Source organism: Rhipicephalus sanguineus, chromosome 1 (assembly GCF_013339695.2).
Source record: "Rhipicephalus sanguineus isolate Rsan-2018 chromosome 1, BIME_Rsan_1.4, whole genome shotgun sequence".
Classification (NCBI taxonomy): Eukaryota; Metazoa; Arthropoda; class Arachnida; order Ixodida; family Ixodidae; genus Rhipicephalus; species Rhipicephalus sanguineus.
Window position 1 is genome coordinate 192,426,308 of NC_051176.1, and position 26,061 is coordinate 192,452,368.

The 26,061-nt window shown below is 41.2% G+C and overlaps 1 protein-coding gene across 2 annotated transcripts in view; it reads left to right on the top strand.

The window, feature by feature from the left end:
• The first annotated feature begins 1,212 nt into the window (after positions 1 to 1,212).
• LOC119404565 (uncharacterized) overlaps positions 1,213 to 26,061 on the top strand; it is a 39,584-nt gene continuing 14,735 nt past the window's right edge. For both annotated transcript variants that reach the window (XR_007417116.1, XM_037671114.2), the window contains exons 1-6: positions 1,213 to 1,478; positions 7,637 to 7,827; positions 15,281 to 15,369; positions 16,935 to 17,046; positions 18,774 to 18,836; positions 23,864 to 23,973. Coding sequence is in view for 1 of the 2 variants with exons in the window: in XM_037671114.2 (XP_037527042.1) it covers positions 1,277 to 1,478; positions 7,637 to 7,827; positions 15,281 to 15,369; positions 16,935 to 17,046; positions 18,774 to 18,836; positions 23,864 to 23,973 (767 nt within the window). In the remaining variant the exon portion in view is untranslated. The remainder of the gene's footprint in view (positions 1,479 to 7,636; positions 7,828 to 15,280; positions 15,370 to 16,934; positions 17,047 to 18,773; positions 18,837 to 23,863; positions 23,974 to 26,061) is intronic.

Below are 26,061 nucleotides of genomic sequence, written 5' to 3' on the forward strand. Positions count from 1 at the left end.
AAGTGCGTGTCGCGCAACTGCACGCGAAACGCACCACCTCACGACATCGACACCAGCTTTTTTTTCTTGCATCTAAAAACAACCAAAAAATAAACGTTGCAACAACCACAAGACAACCACCTGTGCATCACAGGTGTCACAGGATTGTGTTCTCCCTCAGCGAGTTAATATACTGACCATATTAACTGTTATGTTTATGGACTTGCGAGAGAGTGAAAAGGCTCATGGCAAAGGCTGACGTTCTTGCCTCAGCAGTATATTTTGGGGGGGTGGGGGGGGGGGGGGGGGTGACGCATATTTACATCTCAGGTGCTCATTTACACGAGGTTTCATGTAAAGTCCCTAATAGTAGTGATAGTCTGTGCGCTGACATTGGTGACATCATAGAGTTTTCTCAGGCGTTGGTTTTTACTAGTTTTTACAATACGATTGCTGACCCGATGTTTACTTGAAAATCCCGCTAGGCGCCGCCTCTCTCAGGACGGGAGTATTGCGGACCAAGACGTACCGAGCCAAATACGAAGGCATAGACACGTTATGTAGTGCGTGTGGAGAGGAGCATGAGAGGAGGAGGAAACGGCTGAACATTTGATAATGTTCTGTAAAGGGCTTCACCCTACAGTCCAAGATAATGGCGCGGAATATTTCAAAGCATTGGGGTTTAGGGACAGTGAAGGCAAAATAGACTTTAAACGAGTAGAAATAACCAGGAGGAGGCTAACCGATTGGTGGCTACAATCAAGGCACGAGTGAATTCAATCCTTCAATACATAGTGATAGTACTTAACTTAGTGGCTAGGTGGCGTGAGCCGCCGCCCGATCTAAAGGGCACAGCCGTATACATCCATCCATCCATCCATCTGCCAGTGCTCTCTGCGGCCCTCTCTGAAACCGAAACTGCGACCGCGCTCGAGTAAACGACGTTTCCAGCCGTGATAAGTGACGTTAGCCCGTTAGCTACTTATTGGAACAAAAAAAATTTTGTCAGTACTCCTTTAACGAAGTGCTTCAAGCGCACATTCTACTACCCCTACTACACCACAGCAGGCACGAAAAATATTTACCAAACGCCTACAGTGTACAAACGCCCCTGCATGTCCCATGCATGGTCCCAACAATCTCAGGGCTAGAAGGCAGTGACCCTAGTAATAGAAAGTATTCTACAACTGTCACCTTTTCACCCATTCACCCTCTTTGCCATGCTCTTTGCGTTCTCGTGCACGACTCGACTCGCACACTTGGCTTGGCTAGTTGCACGCTTAGCAACGGCTGCAAAATGGCGGCTCCCTGCGACACTGAAGAGCTGGGTGCTACCAGCGAAGATGCGAACCCATTTTCCTTTCAGCGCTTTGTTAGCACGCGTAGCGCGTCTGGATCTGAAAGCGCTCCAAATGATCTTGGGGGTTTAATTACTTGTGGCCAGAATGTGCGCCAAACTCGTCGGAAATGCCTTGTTGTCGTAGACGATAAGCCAAAAGGTATGCATTTACGGCGGCATCTTTTCCTCCGTAGCTTTAAGGGCGAGACAGACGGTACGATTTTTCATGCGATTCGACGTCCGACACGGCGGAGGGGAAACCGGTATGGTGACCTTTCATAGCATCGTACAGCCACCATTCCCTCTCCCCCACCGCCGCGTCGGCCGCCGGATCGCATGGAAAATCGGACCGTCTGTCCCCTGCTTTACTCTTCAAAATGTGTTGTTCTTAAATGACAGCTTTGTAGATGCGTTTTAAATGGCGTTTGGCTTTATTCTCTTTGCCTGTCTGCAGTGCTAAAGGTTACCTGTAGTTCTAGACTCGCAGCAATGAAATGAGTAAGCTGAGCACTCATATTATCAGCTAAAAACCTCTCGCACGCTACATTTAAATAAACTCGGGACTTAAACTTCTGGGGTGAGCCTTGCCTGGTGAACAGCAACACATACACACCCCTTCCCCTCACAAATATAGATGCATACAAGGGTGTCAATGCAGGCTAGTTGCAGCGCCTCTTTGCAGCGCCAATGCAGCGCCTCCTTCCTGTCATCTTCTTTCTTACCAATTCGTACGCGGCGCTACACCCAAAAACCTGCAGCTTATGGGGGTTGGGGACCCCTCTTGAGCAAGTCTTGTTTGTTTGTTTGTTTGTTTGTTTGTTTGTTTGTTTGTTTGTTTGTAGCCTGCCAAGATTGGCACATACCCACTCTGGGGGATTGGCCAAGACGACGTATTGTCGCCTATGGATCATAACTACATTAATGTTTACCTCCCCATCACTAACGTAGAAAATAAATTACAAAGATAAAGAGCAATAAAGTGAGAAAAAAAATTCAATTAAAAAAAAGGGAGGAAAGACCTGACCCGACCAACTTCGACTGTATGTCTTACCTTTAATCACATTTTATAATTATTTCACGAGCATTTTTCCATTATTTCTTAAAGTAGACGTTATGTTGGAATACGTTTAGTGGCTAGAATGAAATTGCACACAGCATCAAAAACATCTCTGTGGCAATGACCCAAAACAGAGGCACCGAAATTTAGAACATTTTCTGCAGTTAAACTTAAACCTATCGTCGAAAACAGAATAACCAGAAGTCTTTTCGTGATTATTGAATAGTTGCAACATGATATAGAATAATGTTCAATAGATTCTGTTTCTTCGCAAAATGGGCAAAGGGCTCATATCACCAGACCAGCTCCGTGTAAATATAAGTTTAATGGGGAGAGACCGGCAACGAAATTTAGTAATAATAACTTCAAACTCTCTAGATTGACTCCACTGAGGTCTCCATGGAAATTTAATGTGCTGATATTCTGTCCATTTAGTTATAGTTTCCATCATATCTGTACAAATTGCTAATTTTCATATCTGATTGCTGCTATGTATTCTGCTTCTGGGAGTACCGAAATCATTGGTCTATCAAGGGAAGCCCGGGCTAAAGAATCAGCCTGTTCATTTACTTGTATCCCGCAGTGACCTGGGACCCACAATAATTTCAGGAGTCCTGAATGAGTCGTCATTGTTGTTTCCCTTTGGACATGGCTCATACCCATTGTAGAGGGTTGGCCGAGTAATGGGCGAATTGATCCAATATTTTGTGTAGTTAATCATTTGTAGGAGCTATAGTTCATTAATATATTGATTTGAAGTCAACCTAGCTTTCATATTTTACTTCATCCTCGTATAATCACGTTTCTGCCACCTTGTGTTAATCTGTTGTCTTTCCTTATTTCCATTGCAAACAGTAATGTCAATACCAAAGGTTGTCATAAGGCTGCTATGGAGTCATACCTTCACCACATTAGCTGTTTCAAAGAGTGTATTAAAGTGTACTTTCACCTATTATTTATTTCCGTAACGGGATTGGAGGGAGGTTGTTTTTCATTTTCTTCCACTTCGCAATATCGGTCATACACCGCAACAAAAAGACCGCAGAAAGATGGAGATGGGATCAGCAGTGGTTCAATTAGGAAAGCCCACATCTGAGATTTCCTAGCCGAGATTTTGCCAGGAAATCCCAGCCTGCAGCCAACCTTTCGACAATGGGACTTCTTCAGGGCTTTGACCAAGAGCTTGTTGCAACAGCTCTGTGCTGAGGGGCTGAATGAAAAATTACATTGAAGATGACAAGGCACACATCCTCTGAACTGGGACCCATCATTATCATGAGTCATCTTTCTATTAAAAGAAGTGACCAAATGGGTCTGCCAATTACGAGCCGCACTGACTACTCTCTCTCTCTCTCTCTTTTTTTTTTTTTTGTACAGGGGGTTCTCTAGTTCCTGAAGACAAATCCCCATGTAGGAATGTTGGCTCCAGGTTGAGAAGGAGAATAAGAACTTTTATTGAGGTAAAAGAAATGTGCAGCTGGGCACTAATGCTACTATGCTTGGTGACTTGCAAATGTAAGATACTGACAGGTAGAACTATTATAATAACCAAGCAAAGTGGCCAACCTACTTGCATGGAGCATGCATATCCAATTCAAAGAAAATGTCTACCCCTGGCAGCATCACTTAACTATATGGCCCCCACAGAGAGAGTGCACACAGGAGTCAAGCATAGGTGCATCCTTTAGAGCCTCCCGGGTGCTCTTTGATTAACTACACTTTAAACACATGACTGTCGAATGAAGTAATGAGTGCTATCTGTCTCTTGCACTTTCCGATCGACTAACTGGACAGTGACTGACTAATCACGGTAAGAGATGATGAGAATACCATTGACACAGAAATCATATTTAATTCTAACAAAAATGGAAAAGTACATGGGCGTGCTGTCCTTAAAGCTGTCGCAAATGCCCAAGCTGTTGCTGGTAAATAGCAGCTTGCCAGACAAATTAACATTTAGGCAGTTTTGGGTTGGAAAACCAGCATCTCCATTGTGGCATCAAACACGTAATCCTGTGCATCAGCCAAGTTCGGTACCTACTTGCATGCCATCTTTGTGTCTTCTAGCCATACATCCCTTGATAGTAATAATGGTAGTACAGCTGCCTGCATCATGTTTTGGGCTCATCCTGCATTATAGGTGGAGCTTCACAGGGATTTCTACTGAACTATCTGAACTGGCTTGTGGATGAACGAAGGAAACAAAATGACAGCCAGGTGTTCTGTTTATGTTGTGTCTTGTTTTTTGTCTGTCCCATATCCTATGCTGTATGTTGCACTAAAGTGGAGCAGTTTCTTCACCTTCAGATTCAAAAAGGACCCACTGTCTGTAGGCAAAACCCACCTTTTACACCAGCAGCCATACTTGAAAATAAACCTGTTTGACACAATCTCTCTTGAACAGATTGTTCCTTCCCAAAAATGTAGTTCTCATTTGTTGGATCTATTCAAGCTCAAGGAATGCCTTAGCTAGGGTCTTGAGAAACATGTCCCACTTATGAGCAAATTGTGGACGTCAGGAAGCTGCACAGTTTTGGTGCCATGTATTCATTGAACTCAAATACCTGCAACTAGTCAGTGGATGATTCTATAGAAGGGTACGCATTTGGGCTGGTTGGTTCATGATTACGGGTGAGAAACAGCGCTAAAAAGACGGGACAAGAAACCACAGCGGGACCACAGCGCCGTGGTCTCGTGTCCTTTCTTGTCCCGTCTTTTCAGCGCTGTTTCTCACCCGCAAGGATGATTCTATGTTCTTTTTTTACAGCGACTTTATATATAGTTTCGCATCAGGCCATTTAAACGGTACTTTTGAAAACCATTACTGCTAAATTATTCTGATGGCTATATCGCATGTCAATAAAAAAACCATTAAATTCTGGAGTTTTAGATGCCAAAACCAAGATAAGGTAATGAGGCATGCCATAGTGGGGAACCATGCAATTTTTACCACCTGGGGTCCTTTAACGTGCACCTATATGAAGTGCATGGGTGCCACCATTAAATGAATGCAACTCCACAAAGGGCACAAAGTAAATATTTATATCTATTGTACATTTCAAATGATAGCTCCAACTTTCATATACTTTTCCTGTTTAAAAATTTTTTGTTGCACAATCTTGCACTTCAGATATCTATGTTTGATTCTTTTATACACACAGGTTGTGTTTGACTAAGTATCAGTGGTAAAGAGGGCTTGGAACAAACTCCTACAGAGAGCCACTGTTGATGGAGAAGAGGCAAATATGTAGAGAAAGACGACGATTTGGAGGCTCTTTTTGTGCTATCGCCTTAGGGCAAAATGCTCAAGTATTCTCCGGAAAATACACTTGCTTATAGCCTCTGGTCTGCACCTATTCGCGTATCTGATACTAAAGCTGACTGTAAACAACACTTTGTTACCTAAACATCAATGCAATGTGAGTGGTGACCCGTAATGCGTTTGCACATGGTAAACATTAGTAGACATTAGTGGGGACTGCTAAGATCAAGATAAGTGGTGCGATGCATGTATGTGTAAAGGCTGGAGACAGCAGACTGGTACTAGTCTCACACCTAAAACAGTGTGAATAGCACCCCTTGCCATCCCCCCCTCTTTTGCAATTCCTTCTGTTCCGTGTAGAATGTAGAGAAACTTGAGGTGACTCAAAATGCGTAACTGCCCATGCACTGCAGCAGATGACCCTGTTCACTCTTCTGTTTGTGTCAAGGTGTTACCAAAGCCATTGTTACATTAGATTACTTATGTGAAGTTTAGCATATCTTCTTTTTATCAGTGGATTCTGACATTCATTGCATGATCACAGATAAGATCACGGGATATCAGATGGACTTTGCATTGGATCATGATGTGATAGTGAAGTCAGCAGTTCAGTTGTAACGTTTTGAACACGGAACATATATTGATTTCAGTTTTTTCTTGTGCAAAGGAAACATTTAATTCAGGCTATGATTATTGGCTCAACAGTTATGCATTAAGAAAAAAGTTCTGTCAGTACTCTAACAGTTCTTAAAGGAGCAATGACACAAAAATTTTGCATCTTGTTTTTTCTATTGAAATAAGTAGCTAACAACCAACATCATGGCTGGAAAGCTCGTTTGCTCCAGCGCGCTATGGTTAATTATTTGGAGACAGTTTTATAGCGCTCAGCCGCTGTTTCGGTTTCAGAGAGCACTGAGTGAGGTGGGACCGAGAGTGGTTTTCATGTAAACCACTTTCATGCACCTGAGCACAGCGTTGACAACTCTTTTCAACGAAGGCTCCCTGGGTGCTGCTATAATCCCTCTCTGAGACATTGTAAATATGCATGACCCCCCTAAAAAAATGCACTGCCGAGGCAAGGACATCAGCCTTTGTACTCCCGTGCAAGTCTGCCCCCTCTTTCCGTTGAAAGGTCTGCTAGGAGAGAGTGCTTGCAAGGTTTGTGGCAGCCAACACAAACTCGTGACATAGGCGGCGGTTGGTTGTTTAACGAAAACCAAAGGCGCGTTTCGCATGCAGCGGCGCGACACGCACTTTATAATTGATTTTAAGTATGTTCTAGGCTATACTATTCGTTGATATTTCGTAGATGTGTGTGTGTGTCCATACAAATCTATCCCACAAGTTATCTCGTCTTCAAAATTTTGTGTCAGTACTTCTTTAATGCTGGATACTGCAGATGATGATAGCAATATGCATGCACATTGTTTAGTTAAAAGAGACTATTGTCACTAGAAGAGCATTTATTTGTAGCAAGCTTTAACAGGAGCTCTTTTGTGTAACAATTCATATTCACACACTTTTACTTATTATCTGTTACACAGAGAGTGCTAGCCTAATGGTGACTGGTGGTGATGTGCAGATCACTGATGTAAAAAGAAAGGCTAGAGAAAAGAATCACTCCTTTGTAAAAATAGGTCATTTATGTTATGCAAAAGATTAATGTTTATTGTTGGGGTCTTTTTGTTCATGAAAATAAGCAGAATAAAACTAATTACTGGGATACAAGAAAATTTCATTTTTCTTTGATTATTGGACCAAAATAAAAACACTGGTTATTTGTAAATTTTCAGGTTTGCAGCCCACAAATAATAGATCCTTGTAAATTCTACAGTATACATACAGCCTTGGCAGGAGCAAGAAATAGTTTGAAATACTGTGCTGGTGCTGCTAAGCTTGGGCATACTCATTGCTTTGGTTATTAATGTGAATACTGTTGTGCTAATAGGTAGTTCCATCTTTATCATTATTTTTCATATGCTGGCATTGCCTGGGGCAGCACAAATTAAAAGGCCGCAGTCTTTGGATATAATTGCACATCCAAGCTCGGTGCCAGCACGACATCCTTCCCTAAGTGATGACACGGATGGCAACTACTCTTCGAGCAGCAACCAAGTAAATGTTCCTGAGTCCGCCTGGCTTCAAGAACCTCTTGATGCAAGCCCTAAGGCACAGTACCAGATAGACAAGGTTAGTGGGGGGCTTTAGTCATCAGTAAATTTTCGTGCTACTCTTCGTGCATTACTATTTAAACCCCATAACTAAACCTCTCCCACAAATATTTTATTTGGCAACAAGAAACTAAAAAGCAATATTTCAAGAAAAATTACATATGCTGAATTCAAAGCTATTGACAGTACTACAAACATTACAGTAAAGCTTTTATCTAATATTAAACATGGCACATTGACTTGGTGATAATTGTGTTCTGCTGAGTACTATGTTACTGGCTTGAATTCCAGTCACAGTGGCCGTGTTTGAATGAGGGGGAAATGCAAAAATGCTTGTACATTTAGATTTAGGCATACATTAAAGGAGTACTGACCATGAGTCGGCAAACTCACTCATGAGTCAACTCACTCAGACTCCCTCAGACTCAGATTGGGCCGTGAGTCTGAGTCTGAGTGAGTCCACGTGAGTAATATTTTGGTGAATCTGAGTTTGAGTGACTCTGGTTGAAGAAACTTTTTCGTGAGTCTGAGTCCGAATGAGTCCGGTTGTGAAAAATATGGATGAGTCTGAGTCCGAGGGAGTCCTGAGTGCAAAATATATTTCTTGAGTGAGTCTGTGTGAGCTCCACCGTTTCTTGCCAACCTATGGACCTATCTACTCATCTTCAGCATTGCCATCAGCCTTATATCGGCTTACGTTTATAGTCAAGTCTATTCACACATATCTCAGCACACTAGCGTTCATGCACCACCTCAATATTTATTGATCATACGCGTCACTTAGGGGAAGAGGTGCCATGACCTGCCTCTGCAAACCTTTTCATGGGAAATTCTTGATAAAGATATGTTGTGTGAGTTGCGTAAGTCATAAAAATGTCCTTACTGGATTGAAACCACTGATAACGCATATTTGACGGTACAGTATGAAAAGGCTTATCGTAGAGCACCTGATTATATGAGATATTGGCATTAAAGAACATTGACACCATGATCGAAAGAGTTAATTTTACGCCAGCGGACTCATGAGTCGACTCACTCAGGCTAACTCAAACTCAGGTGAAGCCGTGAGTTTCAGTCTGAGTGAGTCCGGCTCAGTAATGTGCTGTTCAGTTTGAGTCCGAGTGAGCCCAGTTGAGAAAAAGTTCAGTAAGTGTGAGTCCGAGTGGGTCCGGTTGAGGAAAATTTTGGTGAATCGGAGTCTGAGTGAGCCCACAGAGCAAAATATATTTATTGAGTGAGTCTGAGGGAGCTCCAATTTTTTTTGCCAACCTATGGTACTGATACAAAATTTTGAAGGTGAGATAACTTGTGGGATAGATTTATGTGGACACACACGCATCATCTACGAAATATCAACGGATAATATAGCCCAGAACATGTTTAAAATAAATTATAAAGTGCATGTCGCGCCGCTGCATGCAAAGCGGGCCTTTGGTTTTCGTGTAAACAACCAACCGCCGCCTGTGTCACGAGTTTGTGTTGGCTGCCATGATCCTTGGGGGCGCTCTCTCCTAGCAGACCTTTTCAACAAAATGAGGGAGCAGACTTGCATGGGAGTACAAAGGCTGATGTCCTTGCCTTGGCAGTGTATTTCTGGGGGGGGGGGGTCAGGCATATTTATGTCTCAGAGGAGACTCGGTGTTGGACTATAGCAGCACCCATGAAGCCTTCGTTGAAAAGTGTTGTCAGTGCGGTGTTCATGTGCACATGGTTTTGTGTGCTCACGTAGCCAGCTATGTTTGCACGAAAACCATTCTGGGTGCCACCTCACTCGGCACTGTCCCGAAACTGTGTTTGGGCACTATAAAAGCGTCTCGAAATAATTAATCGTCGCACGCTTGAGCAAACGAGCTTTCCAGCCGTGATAAGTGGGTCGTTAACCGCTTATTGGAACAGAAAAAACAAGATGCGAAATTTTTGTGTCAGTGCACCTTTAAGGAACCCCAGGTGGTCAAAATTGCCAAATCTGGTACCCTTCACTACGGCATCCCTTGTAACTAACTCTGCAGTTGCAGAACTTTAATCCTCCCGATTTAATTCTATCCAGAATTAGTGTTTGAGAGCTCATCGAGGGGACTTTGACTTCTCTGTCTATCACATAGATGTGTTTGGAAGCAAATTTTTTCGTTCTTCGTTGAGGCAGGACTGAGATACTTTGGCAGAGATGGCAGAGATGTCGGTTCATATAAAGACCCAGCTGGTATTTCCATTCAGGACCTGAATTTTTTATTTAATCAAATAAATCTTTCAACCTTGACCTATGCTAAAAGTTATGTGAAAAATGGTAGAAAAGGTTTGATGAGGTAATATTTCTAGCACTTTTAGGGGTGAAGCACCTTACGGTCTCGGCGTTCATTGTGCATAGTCATCTGCTGTCGGGACGGTCCATTTGGTTGAGTGCAAGAGAGGGCGCCACCGCTTCAGCGCCTGCCATGTGGCGAGAGAGAATGAACGGCGTGCGTTGACTATGGAAACACTCTTTCTGCAATGAACACTGAACTACCAGCTCGCAAGGAACGAGAATGCGCCCTCGCCTGCAAGAGACAACGCCGACGCAGGCAGCGTCTGCTAGCGAGTTCCTTGATTGAAAACCGACTGCTAGCACTGCACAACCATTCACCGGCCACCCCGTATATATAGGCACTGGATCTTGACCTGCAATGTAGTGCCGGTGGGAGATTTCTCTTGTGCGTAGTTGAACAATAAAGATTCACAGCGTGCACATTAACTAAAAGCGGACTGCAGGTCTCTGTGTCTAATCTTTCTTCTGTCTCTCATTGCCCATTAGCAGTGATTTTCCTGTGGGAAACACCGGTGCACACTGCATGCTTCGCCCCTCCACAGGTTTCACGTTAGTGGAGCTGGAACACCCTTCCCTACGTGCTTTTTGAAGCACAAGTGTGTCCAGCTTACTGGACAAGTTTATTTCATACATAAGCCCGTAAGAGAGGAGCTGCATCACTGCTTGTCATCTTTAAAGGGGTCCTGAACCACCCCTTGTGCTTGGTGAAAGAACACATACAGCAGAAAGCAGACGCTGCTTTGAACAGCTCAGCCAAGTCTTGCAGTCGGGTGCGGCAAGATTTCACAAGTGGAGTGCGAAGTTGCCACTTTCTCAAGTGCCCTCTCTTCGTACAGAAGCCCTCTTTGGAGGGCAGTGATACCGCAGATGTTTCGTGACACAACAGATTGCTGCTATTGACCAATAGCTGACATAAACCAAAAGCAGCGATTGGATCAGATGTGCTTCTTGCCATGGGGTGCCGCCACATTCCAGGCGCTGTGCTCTATAGTGTGCCAAAGTTACACAGCAGCAGTGCTAACGCGCTGCGGAATTACACCAGGAGAGAGCGATTGGGTTTCATGACGCGCATTCGAGGATGATGCGTGCGTGACGTAGCTTCTTTCCCCTTTATTATCCCCCCTTTGTAGCTTACAGTGTGCTCGTCGGGATGAAAGAAGACAGAGCTTAAAGCAGGCAACAAATCTTTGTAACTCTGCTTGTTCTTGATGGATTCGAGGAATTTTTGCGGCAATCGATTCGTGGGGTGATACACTCAGGTACTGTGGTCTATCGATGATCACTTGGAAGAGTGGTTCAGGACCCCTTTAAAGATTACTTCCAGAGTCTGTGTTACTTTCTGTGAAATACCCAAAAACAGTTTCTGTCAGCCTTCAGACAAGTAGAAACTTTGCATTTAGAAGACTGAATATGCAAGTTCGATAAGCAGGCTTGTTTCCCTGCATCTCGGAGAGTTCTGCAAAGCTTGGGGCCCAGGCTAGTGACTCTCATGGTCCAGACTCACATTGGCAGTGGGTATTTTTTATACATGTGTGTGTTAAAATGTAGCTGGCATGGTAGATTCTGTGAGAGTACGTCAATACTGCCTCCTTTCATTGAATGCAGGTCTTGGAATGTGTACATAGAATCCCAGTAACCAGTATATTATACATGAATGTTCATTGCTTCACTCAAAAGTTAAGATGCTAACATGCAGTTTGAAAGAAGGGGAATTTAAGGGCTAGTTTTTTCTTTGTTAGACACAGCCTTAATGAGAACTAACAGACAATCAGCCCAAGGAAAGAATAGGCGACATTATGTGTAGTAATTATGATATAAATGTGAAGAAATTAAAGCGGACGAAAAGACAACCTGCTGCCGGCAGGGACCGAACCTGCAACCTTCGAATAACGCGTCCGATGCTCTATCAATTGAGCTATGGCGGCGGTCATCCTCCTGTACACTTGTGCAACATGCAGTCGATTGCACAAATAGTTGCATTAAGCAATGGTTGTACAGCTGTGCCAAAGTGCAAAATTTGGGACCTGCAGCACCAAGATGTGCAAAAACCTTAAAAATGCCTCTAATTACACTTGAGTTACTCTAACACTGAATGTTACTGCCAAAGGTTTGTGAATTCAGGTCCACTTTAAAGGAATGAAGCAGCTTGTAAAAAAGAAGTTGCATTTCTGTCTTAAAGACAGAAGATTAATCATGCGAGCAATGTATTGGATAACTGCACAAAGTAAAGTGCACTTTTATTGGCCATATAGTTTGCAGTAAACATTTTCTTACTAATGAAGTAGTTAAAGAGCATTATGTCACGCAGGAACACACTATATCACAATCCTAGTGCGATGAATAGCACAGATAAAGGTGAGCATATGCACCACGTCTCTTGCTTCAGCATGGCTACAAAACTTGCACATAAACTGGCCTCCAACATGTATTGAGAATTCAGGGAGGGGGGGACAGTGCATGTGAATTCACTAGCAGTTTGGCTCACCCAGACTTGGCTCCCATAGCAGATTATCTGCAAGATGGGGTGCTCGAGGCACCTGTGCACTTAACCGTACGGAGTACTAGTGCAGCCGCTACTGCGGAGGTAGTACACTGGCTGACTACACAATTTACTCCCTCCCCCTGCCCACATGGAAAACACATTTGTTTACAAAGAAGTATTTAAAAGTTATGCTGCAAATTATTATAAGAATGCCTCCCTGCTTGCAAAGTAACCATCTGTAGCCAAGCACAAATGGGGCTGCAGGCACATGCTTGTACTGGCATGGCTGGAGTTGCATGGTCCCTGTTGATACGAGTCACACATAAGTTCCTCTAGTATACACTAGTATGCATGCTGGAGCCAACGTTTCAACAAGTGGACTTGTCCTTGTCAAGGCAGAAACTGCCTGCCTTAGCACATGTATGTGTATGCTTGTTACACTCTCCTGGTCCGCCGTGGTGCCGTAGTGGTTACGGTGCTTGGCTGCTGACCCGAAGGTCACGGGTTCAATACTGGCCGTGGCAGTCGCATTTCAATGGAGGTGAAATACTTGAGGCCCGTGTACTGTGTGATGTCAGTGCACGTTAAATAAAGAACACCAGATGGTCAAAATTTCTAGAGCCCAACACTGCAGCGCGCTGCGTTATCAAATCGTGGTTTTGGCGCATAAAACCGCAGATATTATTATTATTGTTACACTCTCCCCCAGCCACAAAGGTTTGAGGAGAAGAGGGCATTGAACAGGGGGTGTGGCTCGAGCCAAAGTTTCAACTAGTGGTCTTGTCTTCTTCAAGACAGCAACTGCTTACCATAGCATGAACACAGGGTGTCACTTGAGCCAACGACATCCTGTTCCCTCTCCTCCTCAACCTTTGTGGTTGGAAGAGAGTGCATAAAGCATACACATACATGTGCTAAGGTAGGCAGTTGCCGCCTTGAAGACAGGACCACTTGTCGAAACGCTGGCTCCAGTGACACTCCATGTTCCAGAATATTCGTAGCATCTGACTGAAACTTAAGTTTGTGTTTTAGAAAGTACTGCTGTGATAAGTGGCCAGCAGAAATAAAAATTTTCATTACCCTTTATTGCACGAATAGGGTTAGGAAATTTTTTATTTTTGAAATTTTTTTCTATGCAATCATATTTTGCATCAAGGAACGCTTTCAGTAGATGGCACTACGTCTTTTAATAGAAATTGGGAAGGCTATACGCATTGTACTGGGTGCGCCACTTTCTTAAAAAGCTTTCATGCAAGAGAGCATCACTATGTGCCAAATTTGGCACGCTGCGCAATAGAGGGTTAACATATCCATCTTGAACCATTATGTGTTTCAATAGAGGGTCTTCTCAATGTAATTATCTGGTGCCATGACGGGACCCAAACTGTGTTCAGGTTATTTCGTAGCTTGAACTGTAGGACTTAGAATTATAGGAACTTCACAGTGCCTGGTAAATACTAGAAAATGGAATTTTCTAGACTTTGTGCATTCTGAAGTTGGGTCTATGACTGCAAGAGTTGATGCAGAAAAATTGCATTAATTTACTTTATTCAGCTACTCCAAATATAAAGTGTTGTGTTCCAAATAAGCTGCTGGAAATAGAAATTTTTAACTCCATAAATGTTCCATTTTCCCCCATGAACTTGCTGCATGTTCAACATATACAAAACCAAATTTTTTCTGCTCTAAAAATTGCTGCAAAAACTGTTTCAGCTGTCTTAGGCAATATTATTTCCAGTTAATTTACTTGTTCTATTCCATGACTCTAATATAGAAAAAATATTCATTAGTTGGAGAGCTCACCAGCTGCAAGCTTCCACAGGATGTCACCGTGATTATATGTTGCCAACACAGGAAATAGTAGCAGAAAAGAGAGCTAACTTGCTGATGAAATGAGTTAGTAGTCCAGTGATGTGTGCAGGAGATTTTCACACACTTGCAAGTTTTGGTTAGTTTCTTAAGAAATATTTTTGCTGTGCCTAGTATGCTGGATGCTACAGTCGGAATGGAATATACTTACAGTGCATTATCTTGTGCTTTTATAATTTAGAAGTGTGTGTCACCTTTGCATGGTCCAAGTGGCAGCGGGAACATTGAAGACAGATACTTGTGCAGACATAAATTAGTATATAATAATATTGAGCACATGATAAGATAATTTGTAGTAATGAAAGTAAAATGCATGGTAGTAGTCATAAAAATATACAGAAGCAACCAATAGTCATAAAATGGGAAATATACTGCATGGCAAAAATAAGTCAGGTGGTAAACTATTCCAGTATGTTGTTATTCTGAGGGAAAGAAAAAAAGGAAGTGCATGTAATTATGTATGTGAGTATATTTGTTATGTCAATATTTGTGTGCTGATGATGACGCCGAGTTCTATTTCCAGTTTATGATGGTAGAACGTAAAATGCAGAATTGAGCTAATGCCATAGCTGGTAAACAAATATTTATCTGGCTAGTTTGGTGTGTCATTCAAGAGTAACAGCATTATTAGTGTTCATGGGGTTGTTAGGTGATGTCCTCCAGTTGTAACTGTTGTTGATGTTTAGCAAGACTTGACAGATGGCTAGTCGTTATTCCATAACTAATAAACTTGATGTTCTACCCTTCTGCAACTTTTTGTTTGTGTCAATCAGTTGTTCCTATTGGTTTGGCCCTTTCTTTTCCCCCTTGACTGTTCAGAGTTTAATTGAGAGACTTGAAGAAAAGAACAAGCAGTTGCAGAGACAGCTTGAAGATACACAGAAGGTCAACAAAGAGCAGTTGAAAAGGTAAACATGGTTTTTTGTTTACCTCCAGAGCTCTCTGGCTTATACAACTCCTGTAGCCGCTATGTCTAACCTAAGCTTCACGATTGATGTAATTGAAAAATTCAGTTTTGAGGTACTTTTTTACAGTGTAAGCTGTTATGAGTTCACAACGACTGCCCATTTTGGTGGCATAGTTGTCCGCCGCCGTCGGTGTCCGTCGCAGCTATTGCGCACCATGGGGAAATAAAACACGGGTTCGAGCGAGATTTGAACCCATGTACTGTGCATGGCAGTTGAGTGTTCTACCGCAGAGCCACGCCGGTGCTTGAAGCTTCTTGTATAGGCCTTGAAGCCTATACACGTTGGGCGAGGAATCACTTTAACATATGTAATATTGCGTAGCAGAAGAGTAAAATAATGCCAGGCATCACACAATGTGAATTGTGTAATGAGTGGGTGTTTTAAAGCTTCCCACCCATTACAAAGGGCACAGCCATAATTCATCATCATCAGCCATAGCATCACCAAAGTGTGCAGCTCTGTAGGTGTGCATAATGCCTTACAGACGAGCAGTGGTTACCTCGCTACTTTGCAAAATGATGATTTATGGCGTAGTGGGTGCCTTGCAACTATACTTGCAGTAGTCACCCCAAGAGAGTTTACAACAACCGCTTACAGAATGGCCGCTTCTCCTGCTTAAACTGTGACATTGCTGCATGTTCTGCACAGGCCTACGATTTTTAATGTAGCAAATAGGCCTGCTTATTGATGTCATCATTCAGTCATAAATATGTAATTATATGTGACAGTATTATTCTTGCATGCACAGTGGATAGCCATTTGAAAGCTTGCCTGACACTTTTACAATTGGCACTCTTTTAGGCACCTCATGCATTTGGGCTGTTTCGGCAGGGTCAGGTATTAATGGTTGTTTGCTAGATTTCTATATATACAGGACATATATTACAGGACGCAATTTTCATTTTTGCATCATGCCTTTAATGCTTAATTAAGACTGAGATATCAGCAACAGCTGTTGCTTATTTTATGCGAAAACAAGTGTGCTAGTTAAAATTATAAATGATCTCATACATGAAAGGGCATCGTGATATCAAGTCATGATTGTGACTTCATGGTAGTGACTATGTAAGGGGATTTTTTGTGTTAGAGAAGTTGAATCCTGCAATCAAATGAAACAAATGGCATCGAGTTTATACACAAGAGGGCAACAAGAAGCATAGACTTTGTCAGAGAAAGGGCACGATGGGATGCCGCTCTAGTTTTCCTGTGTAACCGAATATCATTTTTGTGTATTACAAGCGCTTGCACTTGTCAATGGGGTGTAAATTACACTCAGGACATCGACAATAGTTCCAGGTTCAAGATGCATGCTATAATATACGTGTAATGAAAGCACATTAAAATACTGAATCTGCTCGTATAACCCTGAACAAAGTGACTCCGATATCTTTCGTGTGGTAACATGGCAGTTGCCCACTATCCCTCCCACTACATAACCAATTGTAGTTACCTTCATATTAAAAATATTGGACGCAACCTATAATATTACTTGGTGCTGGTTACAGATTGAAGAGCTTGGAGGAACAGTTAGTACAGCAACAAGCTAGAGAACATGAAGAAACTGCTGCCTTGGAAAGGATGGTACAACAAGTGGAATGCAGCCTTAAAGCCGCGTTGGTAAGTCTAGTGCCATTTGCAAAATGCTGAATTTTTCCATCTTTCCTTTTTTTATTGTTGCGATAGTAATTATATGGACACTCTTGATGGGTTTTTGCCGTCAGCATCATTTTTCATATAAAGTCCAAATTGATAACACCACTCACCGCATCGTATGTTCTACCTGTGAGTAAAAGCTCGCGAGCGCTGGGTATGAACGCGGCTGAAGCAAAGATGAAACGAGCCTGCCGTCAGTTGCTCATCAAGCAGAAAGGAAATGCCCTGCCCATCTTTCGCAAGGAGCATGAAGGGACGCCAGGGGAGAGGAGGAAGGGGGCTGTATCACTCGAAGGGCACGATTGCTGGTGTGCATGCTATCTCGACTGGCATCAGGAGATGGCTCGTAAACTTGTTTCAGTGCTATGAAAGTATGTTCATTCTAGTGTATATATTTTTTTAGGAGGAAAATGTGCAGCCAGTTTCAACCGCTAGTAGTAATCCTGTATGGATCCTTAGTCACTTATGTCGAAGGCACTAAACACAGTTAATTTTTCTAAAAAAATTATTGTTGTGACAACAGGTGAAGAACAGATGATTCAGATAACATAATATATGTTATAGAACATTAGGCTTTTCTAGCATTCAGAATATCCATTGATACCACATCTGTTACCACACGAGTACTGTCTGGCAAGCATGATGATAATACATGAATCCAGCTAATGGTTCTCAAAAACACAACCACTATACCTTAAGGGAAAGTGTTCACATGCTTACTCTGCTAATACCTATTGCTGCAACATAGAATGCAAGTTTCTAGGCATGCAAGTTAAGTTCAAGAGGAGAGAGATATTGTGTAAGTTCAATAGTAAGTGGATAATTACGGAACACTCCCCGTGGCGTTCAGGGGTATATAATGCAGGTATGGACTACATTGAATTGGTACTTCTAGTTTCATTTTGTGGTCATAATAATCAGGGTGTAATCTGACATTTTACCAACTGCCAAGCAAAGCAGTTGCTTGGCTACATAGAATATATCTGTTTTGTCCATTTTTGTGCACATACAGTCTCAGAAACATCTTATTCTATTTACACAAACAGTCTACAACCACCTTTTTTAAAAAAAAGAAAACAAAAAAAAGGACGAGAACAAGCTGTTGTATACATTTTACAAGTTAATTACTTGCTTGTGCTCTCCTAAAGCGTATAGACTAAACTAGCAAGACCACAATAGATAGACCAGTCTTCTGTGCCATTTATGGTACTAGAAAATGTGTAACATTAGTGAACTTTTAGTGAACTTTTTGTTTCATTTTAAGGCCTTTTCATACACTTCTCATATACATCCACCATGCTGCAATCATATGGCATCCACCAGGGTAATGCACTGTTACAGTAACTGGATTTCCCATTTTGTAAAGCACTATAATAGTAATGAGTGGATTGCAAGATTTATTATCTTGCCTTTGAAAGAGATGTCCATACAAGATAGTTGAACGACTGTTAGTATAACCACTTTACAAGTTCTGCCAACCAGATAGCTGGCTATTGTTTTGTTCAGTTTAATGAAACAGAGTGTGAGGTTGTAATGTGCTTATAACTGCATTATATCATAGCGTTTCGCTGTACATTCAGACCACCAGTTATTACTAGTTACTTATTGGAATGCATCAGTATCAATTTTTTTTATGAAAACAATGAATGAGTGCATTAAGTTTTGTTTGTGTGCTTGTCTTTTTTTTCTAGGAGAGGGCATCCTCTGCTGAGGAGGCAACCCAAAGTCTTAAGCAGGAAGTAAAGACACTACAGGTGCTTTGTTTCTTAGATTAATAAGCACTGTTTTATGATTAACCTTTATGTTTCAGGTTTAAGCTTTTGTTAGGGTGTTACTTGAGTGTGCACTTGGGGTGACGATAGAATAATAGGCACTAGTATGAATTAAAGCATCCATTGGCACTGAAACTACTATAAACAGGTAGTGGCATAGGCAGAAATTTTTTTTGGTGGGGGGCACCTCCTTGATCCGGAGGTGCCCCCCACCAAAATACGGACGCAGTTGTGGGACTACATTCATTAGCGGTAGGATACGGGCATTGTGGTTCTGTAGCCTTCGCTTCATTGCCAAGAAAAGTTGTCTGCGAGTATAGAATGTAGTTCTAAAAATGACAAACAAGATAGACAAAGTTGTCACTTTAATCTCTCTTGTTCATCATTTTTAGCACTTCATTTTATAATGAATTACCAACTCACCCAACAGTTCACTCTTCTTGGGCTAATTGTTCTTGCATGACGGGTGAACCACAACAGAATTTTGTAAGAGACAAACAGAAAATACAGAGATTAAAAAAAACAGTGCACTGTGTATGTTGTTGAACTGCTCAGTCTTTGTCAAAGATGTGTTGTCATTCACTTTTGATGGTTATCTTGTCCTAGTTTGCGATAGAGCAGTACACGCCACATGGATAATTCTCGGCTTTGTACCGCTCAGAAATCGTTAGTCATGCAACTGCCAATAATGTTTCATCTTTCCATCTATCATTAGCCGCGATCATCTCTTTAGTGGAAACACCCAGAAAACTTGCTCGATAATAATGCAAAAGATCTGAACAATCACCCTTATTTGGCAACAGACTCATTCTCATCAATAAATGTTGGAAAAAAATAGAAAAACATTAGCAACTTTCACTAACCGTTGACTGACATCACACTAATGCAGTGCAAAGCATCAGATTCGCAAAGGAAATATGTGTATGATTAGAGGAAAGAACTATAAACAGCCATTGTGTTGGTAGTTCTTTCTTCTAAACAGTACTTTTTGATGCTTTTGCATCATGAATTTTGACTGACTTTCCAAAATGACTAGGCTGGTTAACTCATGGTGGAGAAAATGTGTTAACATGCTTAAACTAACCAGCCAATACAATGTTTACAGATGTAGGGGCAGTGGCAGAAGAAAGCAGGGTGTCAAACCTAAAAAAATTTGAGTTCGGTTCAAGTTCAATGCATTGCATGAAATGCAGTCCAGTTCTGATTCGCAGAAATACAAATCTATAATGGTTTGTGAACCAATTGCACACAGTACTTTTCTTCGACATGCTGCACAGTTCTCTTGACTTAAATGTGTTAAGCTGAAACACGCCAGGCATCATCGCTCAAGTGACTGCACTTGTAAGTCTATCAAGACTTGCATTTCATAATTTTTTAATCTAATTTCCCCTTTGTTTTCAATCGTGTATTGGTCCAAGCACATGACATATCTGCAATTTTTCTCAGGAGTTGGAAGAAATAGGCCTTTTGGCCGGTCGGAAGCAGCAGTCAGTGTTTTTACGCAAATATCAGTGAAATTTTGTTAAAATAGCTACAGCTACTCGTATATGGCCCCACCTTCTGACGGCGTCTGATAAGACCTTTAGAGCTCAGGAACAGTGCTTCTGCCACTGGGGCATAACAGCAACAGTTATTTGTATTGACTAAAGACACCCAGTCAAGACTGAGAAGACCAGGAGAACAACGTGAGAAGCTGGCGTGAGCTGTTCGATCTGGGCAGTGCCGCATGCATACGCAGTTGTGAATACATCTGTATGTAGAAGTTGCAGTGTCTATCTTTTACGTAATAATATTATTTCACTTCAGGTTCGGTTTAGGTTCTGGCACTTTCTGAGAATATCGATTTGTGTTTGTATTCAGTTCCAGCCAAGTTTCCAGCTCTGGTGTGGTTTTCACTTCAGTTTTGGGTTCTGTTTGACACCGTGGAAGAAAGAATAAATGTGAAGTGTAAGTCAGAGATGGAGACAGAATATACTGGGAATAGGTAGAATGAAAACCAAGCCAGCTATAGAACTATTAATTAATCGTTCAATTCATTCTCAAACTAATTAATTACTAAATCACTCAACACACATTAATCACACAATTAATCACTTCGCACAAGTTACTACTCCGCGCAGCATGCGAAATTCAACGTAAACCTTTCACAATGGCTGCCATTTGTCCCTCCCTCCTATGTGCACACAAATATTTTTCCGAGTACAGCTACTGAGTTGGCTGGCTGAAACAGTCCGAGTGTACTGCTGGCATTCTTTGATAAAGCCTTATTTATTTCAAAGTTGGTGCTTGTTTTTTCACATTCTTAGAAGGTGAAATATTTACATATTTTACTGCCATGTCATTTACTGCTGTAGTTAAGTAGGGAGGGGCAACGAATACTATTTTTGTTAGTTATAGGGATAAATTGATGAAATTTGGCATGCAGATGTGATTTGTTATGCTGGTGTCATAACTGAAATCGGTTTTGAGCTATCTGTTGCTGTTTTTGAGTTGCAGCACTTGATAGACTCTCACTGTCATCCCAAAATTAATTAACTAATTAATTAGTCAAAACTTTGTCAAGACATTTGCATAAGCATATGCACAAGGGCCTATTCTGTGCTGTAAAACTATTAGTTTATTTTTTAATATTCAAATAACCACACCAAAAAGTTTTTAAATGCCTTGTACATATTGTCTTGCTAACAACTTTCACAGAAAGCCAGTTATAAAAATCTGTATTATGTGCAGTAAAATATGGACTGTTTTAAATTTAGAGCACTCAATAATGTTTCAGGATCTAAGTGCAAAAAACGGAATGGTTTTATCTTTATTTCTTATGACATGGTACAGAAATGACTGACCAGCAGCTGCATATAAAAATGAAAGCCAAGAAAACGAAGGTCAAAGAAAATGGAGCTCAAGGCTAGGTAAACGGAACTCAGAAAGGCATTGGTTTTATTTTTCATTGGAGAAATGCAGCTTTGTGGCTATCTTTAGCTCCAATCTCGCCTCTTTATGATGATGCCAAGATGGTAGCACTGTGCTAAGGGAAAGGTGCAAGATTTGCACCTTTTGAAGCCAGATATTCTCATAGTTTTCGATGACAGCAAACTAGTAAAGTGCTTTTTTTTCTCAACTTCTACTGTGTATCTTTTTCTAATATTTCACCACGACATAAAAGATGGTCTGAGGATTGGAAAAAAAGAAAAGAAAAATAGAACATTTTGACTAAATTTATCGTTCTCATTGCAACGTCCCCCATTAAGAAGAAAGTAGGTCCTTGGAAAAATTTTAAAAGCAAGAACATCCAGTGACCTTTTGGACATTGGGAAGACTCCACATTTTTGACACCTTAAGCTTGTAGCGACCCTAGTGTAACTTTTTAATGCATCATACAGAAATTGTCTCTAAGAATGTTGTGAGATAACGCCACACGCATTTCATAGTGCTGTTTTTTATAAGAGCACTCTTTACTTGGCATACATGAAAGTAAATACTTTTGATCCAAGTATCTTGTTAGAACAAACCAAAAGTTATTAAAATCTGTTCTTGCTTGCTACTTGCAAGCTTTTGTAGCATGTATTGGTTGATGCAAATTTCTCTTAAGCTGCTTTGCTCCAAGCATACAAAGAAAAAGGCTTCTGTAAGTATGCTATATTTTTGTAGCTTACTCTATTTTGTGTTCTGTGGAGATTTACTCAATAACTATTCAGTGCATATAACATGTGTATTTAATCTCTAAAACTTGTATGGCTAACTGTCCACCAGAACACATATAGCATATTAAAAGTACCCCAAGAAATGTTGCATTGCAGTGAAACCTTGTTCAAGCAGCATGCTTATACATTCTTGTGTACAGTTTGACTAGTTATCATCCTGTGCCACCACACAATGATACAGATTGTGACCTCTAGTACTTGAGAAGGGCACTTAAGAATGACATTTTCTTATTATTATTTAACTCAATTATCATCTTTAGGTCAGAAAATAATAACCTTTTTTGCAAAATGTGTAATTATAATATTTTCTGAAGGAAGGAATTGAATTTTCGAGGGCTCGTTTCTTTGTTTTACACAACCTTAATGAAAACCAGCAGATAATGAAGACAAGGAAGGTATAGGGAACGGTAATTGTACTGTTTTAAGTGTATTGCAATAATTGCGATGTAGAAGTAAAGAAAGTGAAGTGGACGAAAGACAACTTGCTGCTGGCAGGGACTGAACCTGCGACCTTCGGATTACACACCAGGTGCTCTTACGAATTGAGCTACGGCGGCGGCCATCTCCTCGTTCGATTATCGGGTATTTATGTGCATGCAAACCCTGAGAGCATTAGTCAGCGCTGCTCTTAGCCATGAGGGCAAGTGTGGAACACTCTTTTCTTTTGCTAGATGGCGTCACGTAACATGCGAAACTTTACCGAGTGGACAGCTGACCAGCTGGTAAGAGCATCGGGCGCGTAATCCGAAGGTCTCTAGTTCGGTCCCTGCCAGCGGCAAGTTGCCTTTCGTCCACTTCACTTTCTTTACTTCTGCATCGCAATTATTGAAATACACTTAAACCGTACAATTGACATTCCCTATACCATCCTGGGCTTCATTATCTGCTGGTTTTCGTTTATAATATTTTCTGTACTTCATCCAGTATGAGGAGAAAGGGGGGATTGATTGAGGGCTCGTTTCTTTTGTTCGACACAACCTAATGGAAGCAACAGCTAAGGAAGGTACGATGCCTTCCTTAGCTTCATTGTCTGTTGGTTTCATTAGGTTGCATCCAGTAGCGTAGAGTGTGTGTTCCAAAGAATGTGCATTTCATGTGCATCTACTTCTTTGTCAAGTTCCGATATTGCCTTGCATGATATTTAATTCCAGCAATGTCGGTGAACATTTGTACTTGCAGAAAGTCTGAATTTGTTGAATGTACAACAGTATGTTGTATGGAAAGTGGTCCGTGTGCGAGATGAATACACATACACAATGAGAAAAACTGCTTTAGTTTTTCTTCAATAAACAAAATTTATTACTCTAGACTCGCTGCAAGCAGCTGGAGATGCAGCAGCATCCGGACTTGTCACAGATGACTTCTGACCTGTCAAGCAAATTACGGGCGGCTGCGGACTCAGCAGAAGGTTCTCTAAGGTTAGTCCAGTTGTGCCTCAATTTAAGGTGGGATGAGACTTTAACCCATATATGCCCAGTGTCCTACATGTAGGATGCTTCTTTGATGTGCTTTAAAATCGCTACTTCTTTAGGTGAAGACTGGAGTCATTTATAGCAAATGAAGCAGGTGTCTGCCGAAACATGTGCTGTAGCCTACACATTGCTTGCCCCTAATATTACCATGTACGGACTACTTCATCTGAGCGAACATGTACTCTGTACGGGAGAGACCCTGGAGCGGAGGATAGCCTAAGTTCTCACGCTTTCGTTTTCTTCAAATTATTGCAAAAATCCTGCCATTCCACCATTCGTGCTAAAGGTAGTTTAGTAGCAGTGACCGTACTATTGCTCGTAATTGCAAATACACAACTTGAGCTCAGTGCCACAAGAAAAAAACTCTGTGCAAAAAGCGCTGCAAAACTGTGTTGCACTTACCTGACAGTAAATAAATATTTTGTGCGTTTTATTGAGGGTGCAAATCCCCTATTCATGAATAAAAATATTTGTTTGCTCAGTTTTTCTGAGTTTGGGCACATATGGGTTAAAAGTGAGTTTCAAAGTTTGCCTGTATAGCAGTGGTAATAAAAGCTATGGCTATAAAATTTGCAAGGTATTTTAAAGATCAAAATTAGTTTCAAATTGTGTTTAGTATGTTTTATTATTTTTTTTAGTTCCTCTGCATATGTACTTTTTTGTTAAGATCTGCTATCTGCAGAGCATTTTAATTTTGCAAAAAGGTAGCTACTAATGTTTTAAACAAGTGGAACTAAAATTGTGAGCGTACCACAAAAACTAGATTTGTTATGTTTTTTTTTTACGTTTGGCAGTGTATGGAAATTGCCACTTGTCAATGGTTTTCTTTTATACTGAAAAAATACAAATGTGCCTAGGCTACTGATTCTAGCTCCAGTTATGTAAATGGCACTATTTAACACATGTAAAAATTTGTGTTTGCTTGCACCTGATACATCCTGTGAAAAAGGTACACTAACTTCAAAAATATTGTTTTGAGAAAAACGCAGAAACTGCATAGGGGGTACACGTGCATTTCAATGTCAGCGTGTCAAAGAAAAAGGACCAAACATTATTTTTAAAACCACGAGCACCCAAGTGTGATATATTTTCTGAAAGATAAAGAAATTCTCATCAGGTGATTGCAAAATCCCAGAATTGAATTTTTTTACCATAAGTTGTCTCACCCCACCTTAAATATAAAGCGTCAGAGCTGATCAAGCCATTTTGCCTTTTCTGGCTGTTTGTTGATAAAAGTGTGTTTTTTGTTGTTGTTGCTATTGTAGCTACTTCGTTTTTATTTTGCTCCATAGAATATTACCTGTGCATAGTCATCATGGTGAGTTCAGCACACTATACAGTCAGACCTCAGTGTAAAAAACAGGGATACAACAAGGTGAATGTAAAATTCTGTGCTCTATACTTGAGTTCAGTGAATATTCTAACACTATAATGAAATAAAGAAATGCAAAATTAGGACATTATCAGTTACAAATGCTAGACACCTGAAGTGGTGGTGTCATCATGCAGTACCGCCCTTCAGCTTGGTGTGCCCTTATCCTATGGATACAGTGGAGTGTGGTGCATTTTTGGCTGTTTCTGCTGGGCTGTGAACTTAAATACTGTTTTCTATAAAAATAAGCCTGACTTACTGGTACTGTAGGCTATGCCAGAAGTTGTGCAGGCACTGGGAATACCAAACGTACCATGACAAACGTGGTTTATGAGGGAATTTTCATGACGATTGAGTGTAAAGCATTTTCTTTATTGTGTTGTTCTGAATATGTGCATGTCGATTCCTGCAGAGTAGGGACTGGCTTGTTATCTTGTAGGCCATCTTCACAGCCATGGAAGCATCATATACCCAGAGCAGTTCATTTTTTGTTGTGGTTGAGTGTCTGCTCTTGCTTAATATTTGGTCCTGCATACATAGATGGCCTCTTTTACAATGATTCAGCCTGTGTATGAGATCATGCTACGCTATGCTAACTGTTATCCAAACACGACAAAAGCACCTAAGCGAGTAAATTTCTAAAATACCTTCCATGTGAGTGC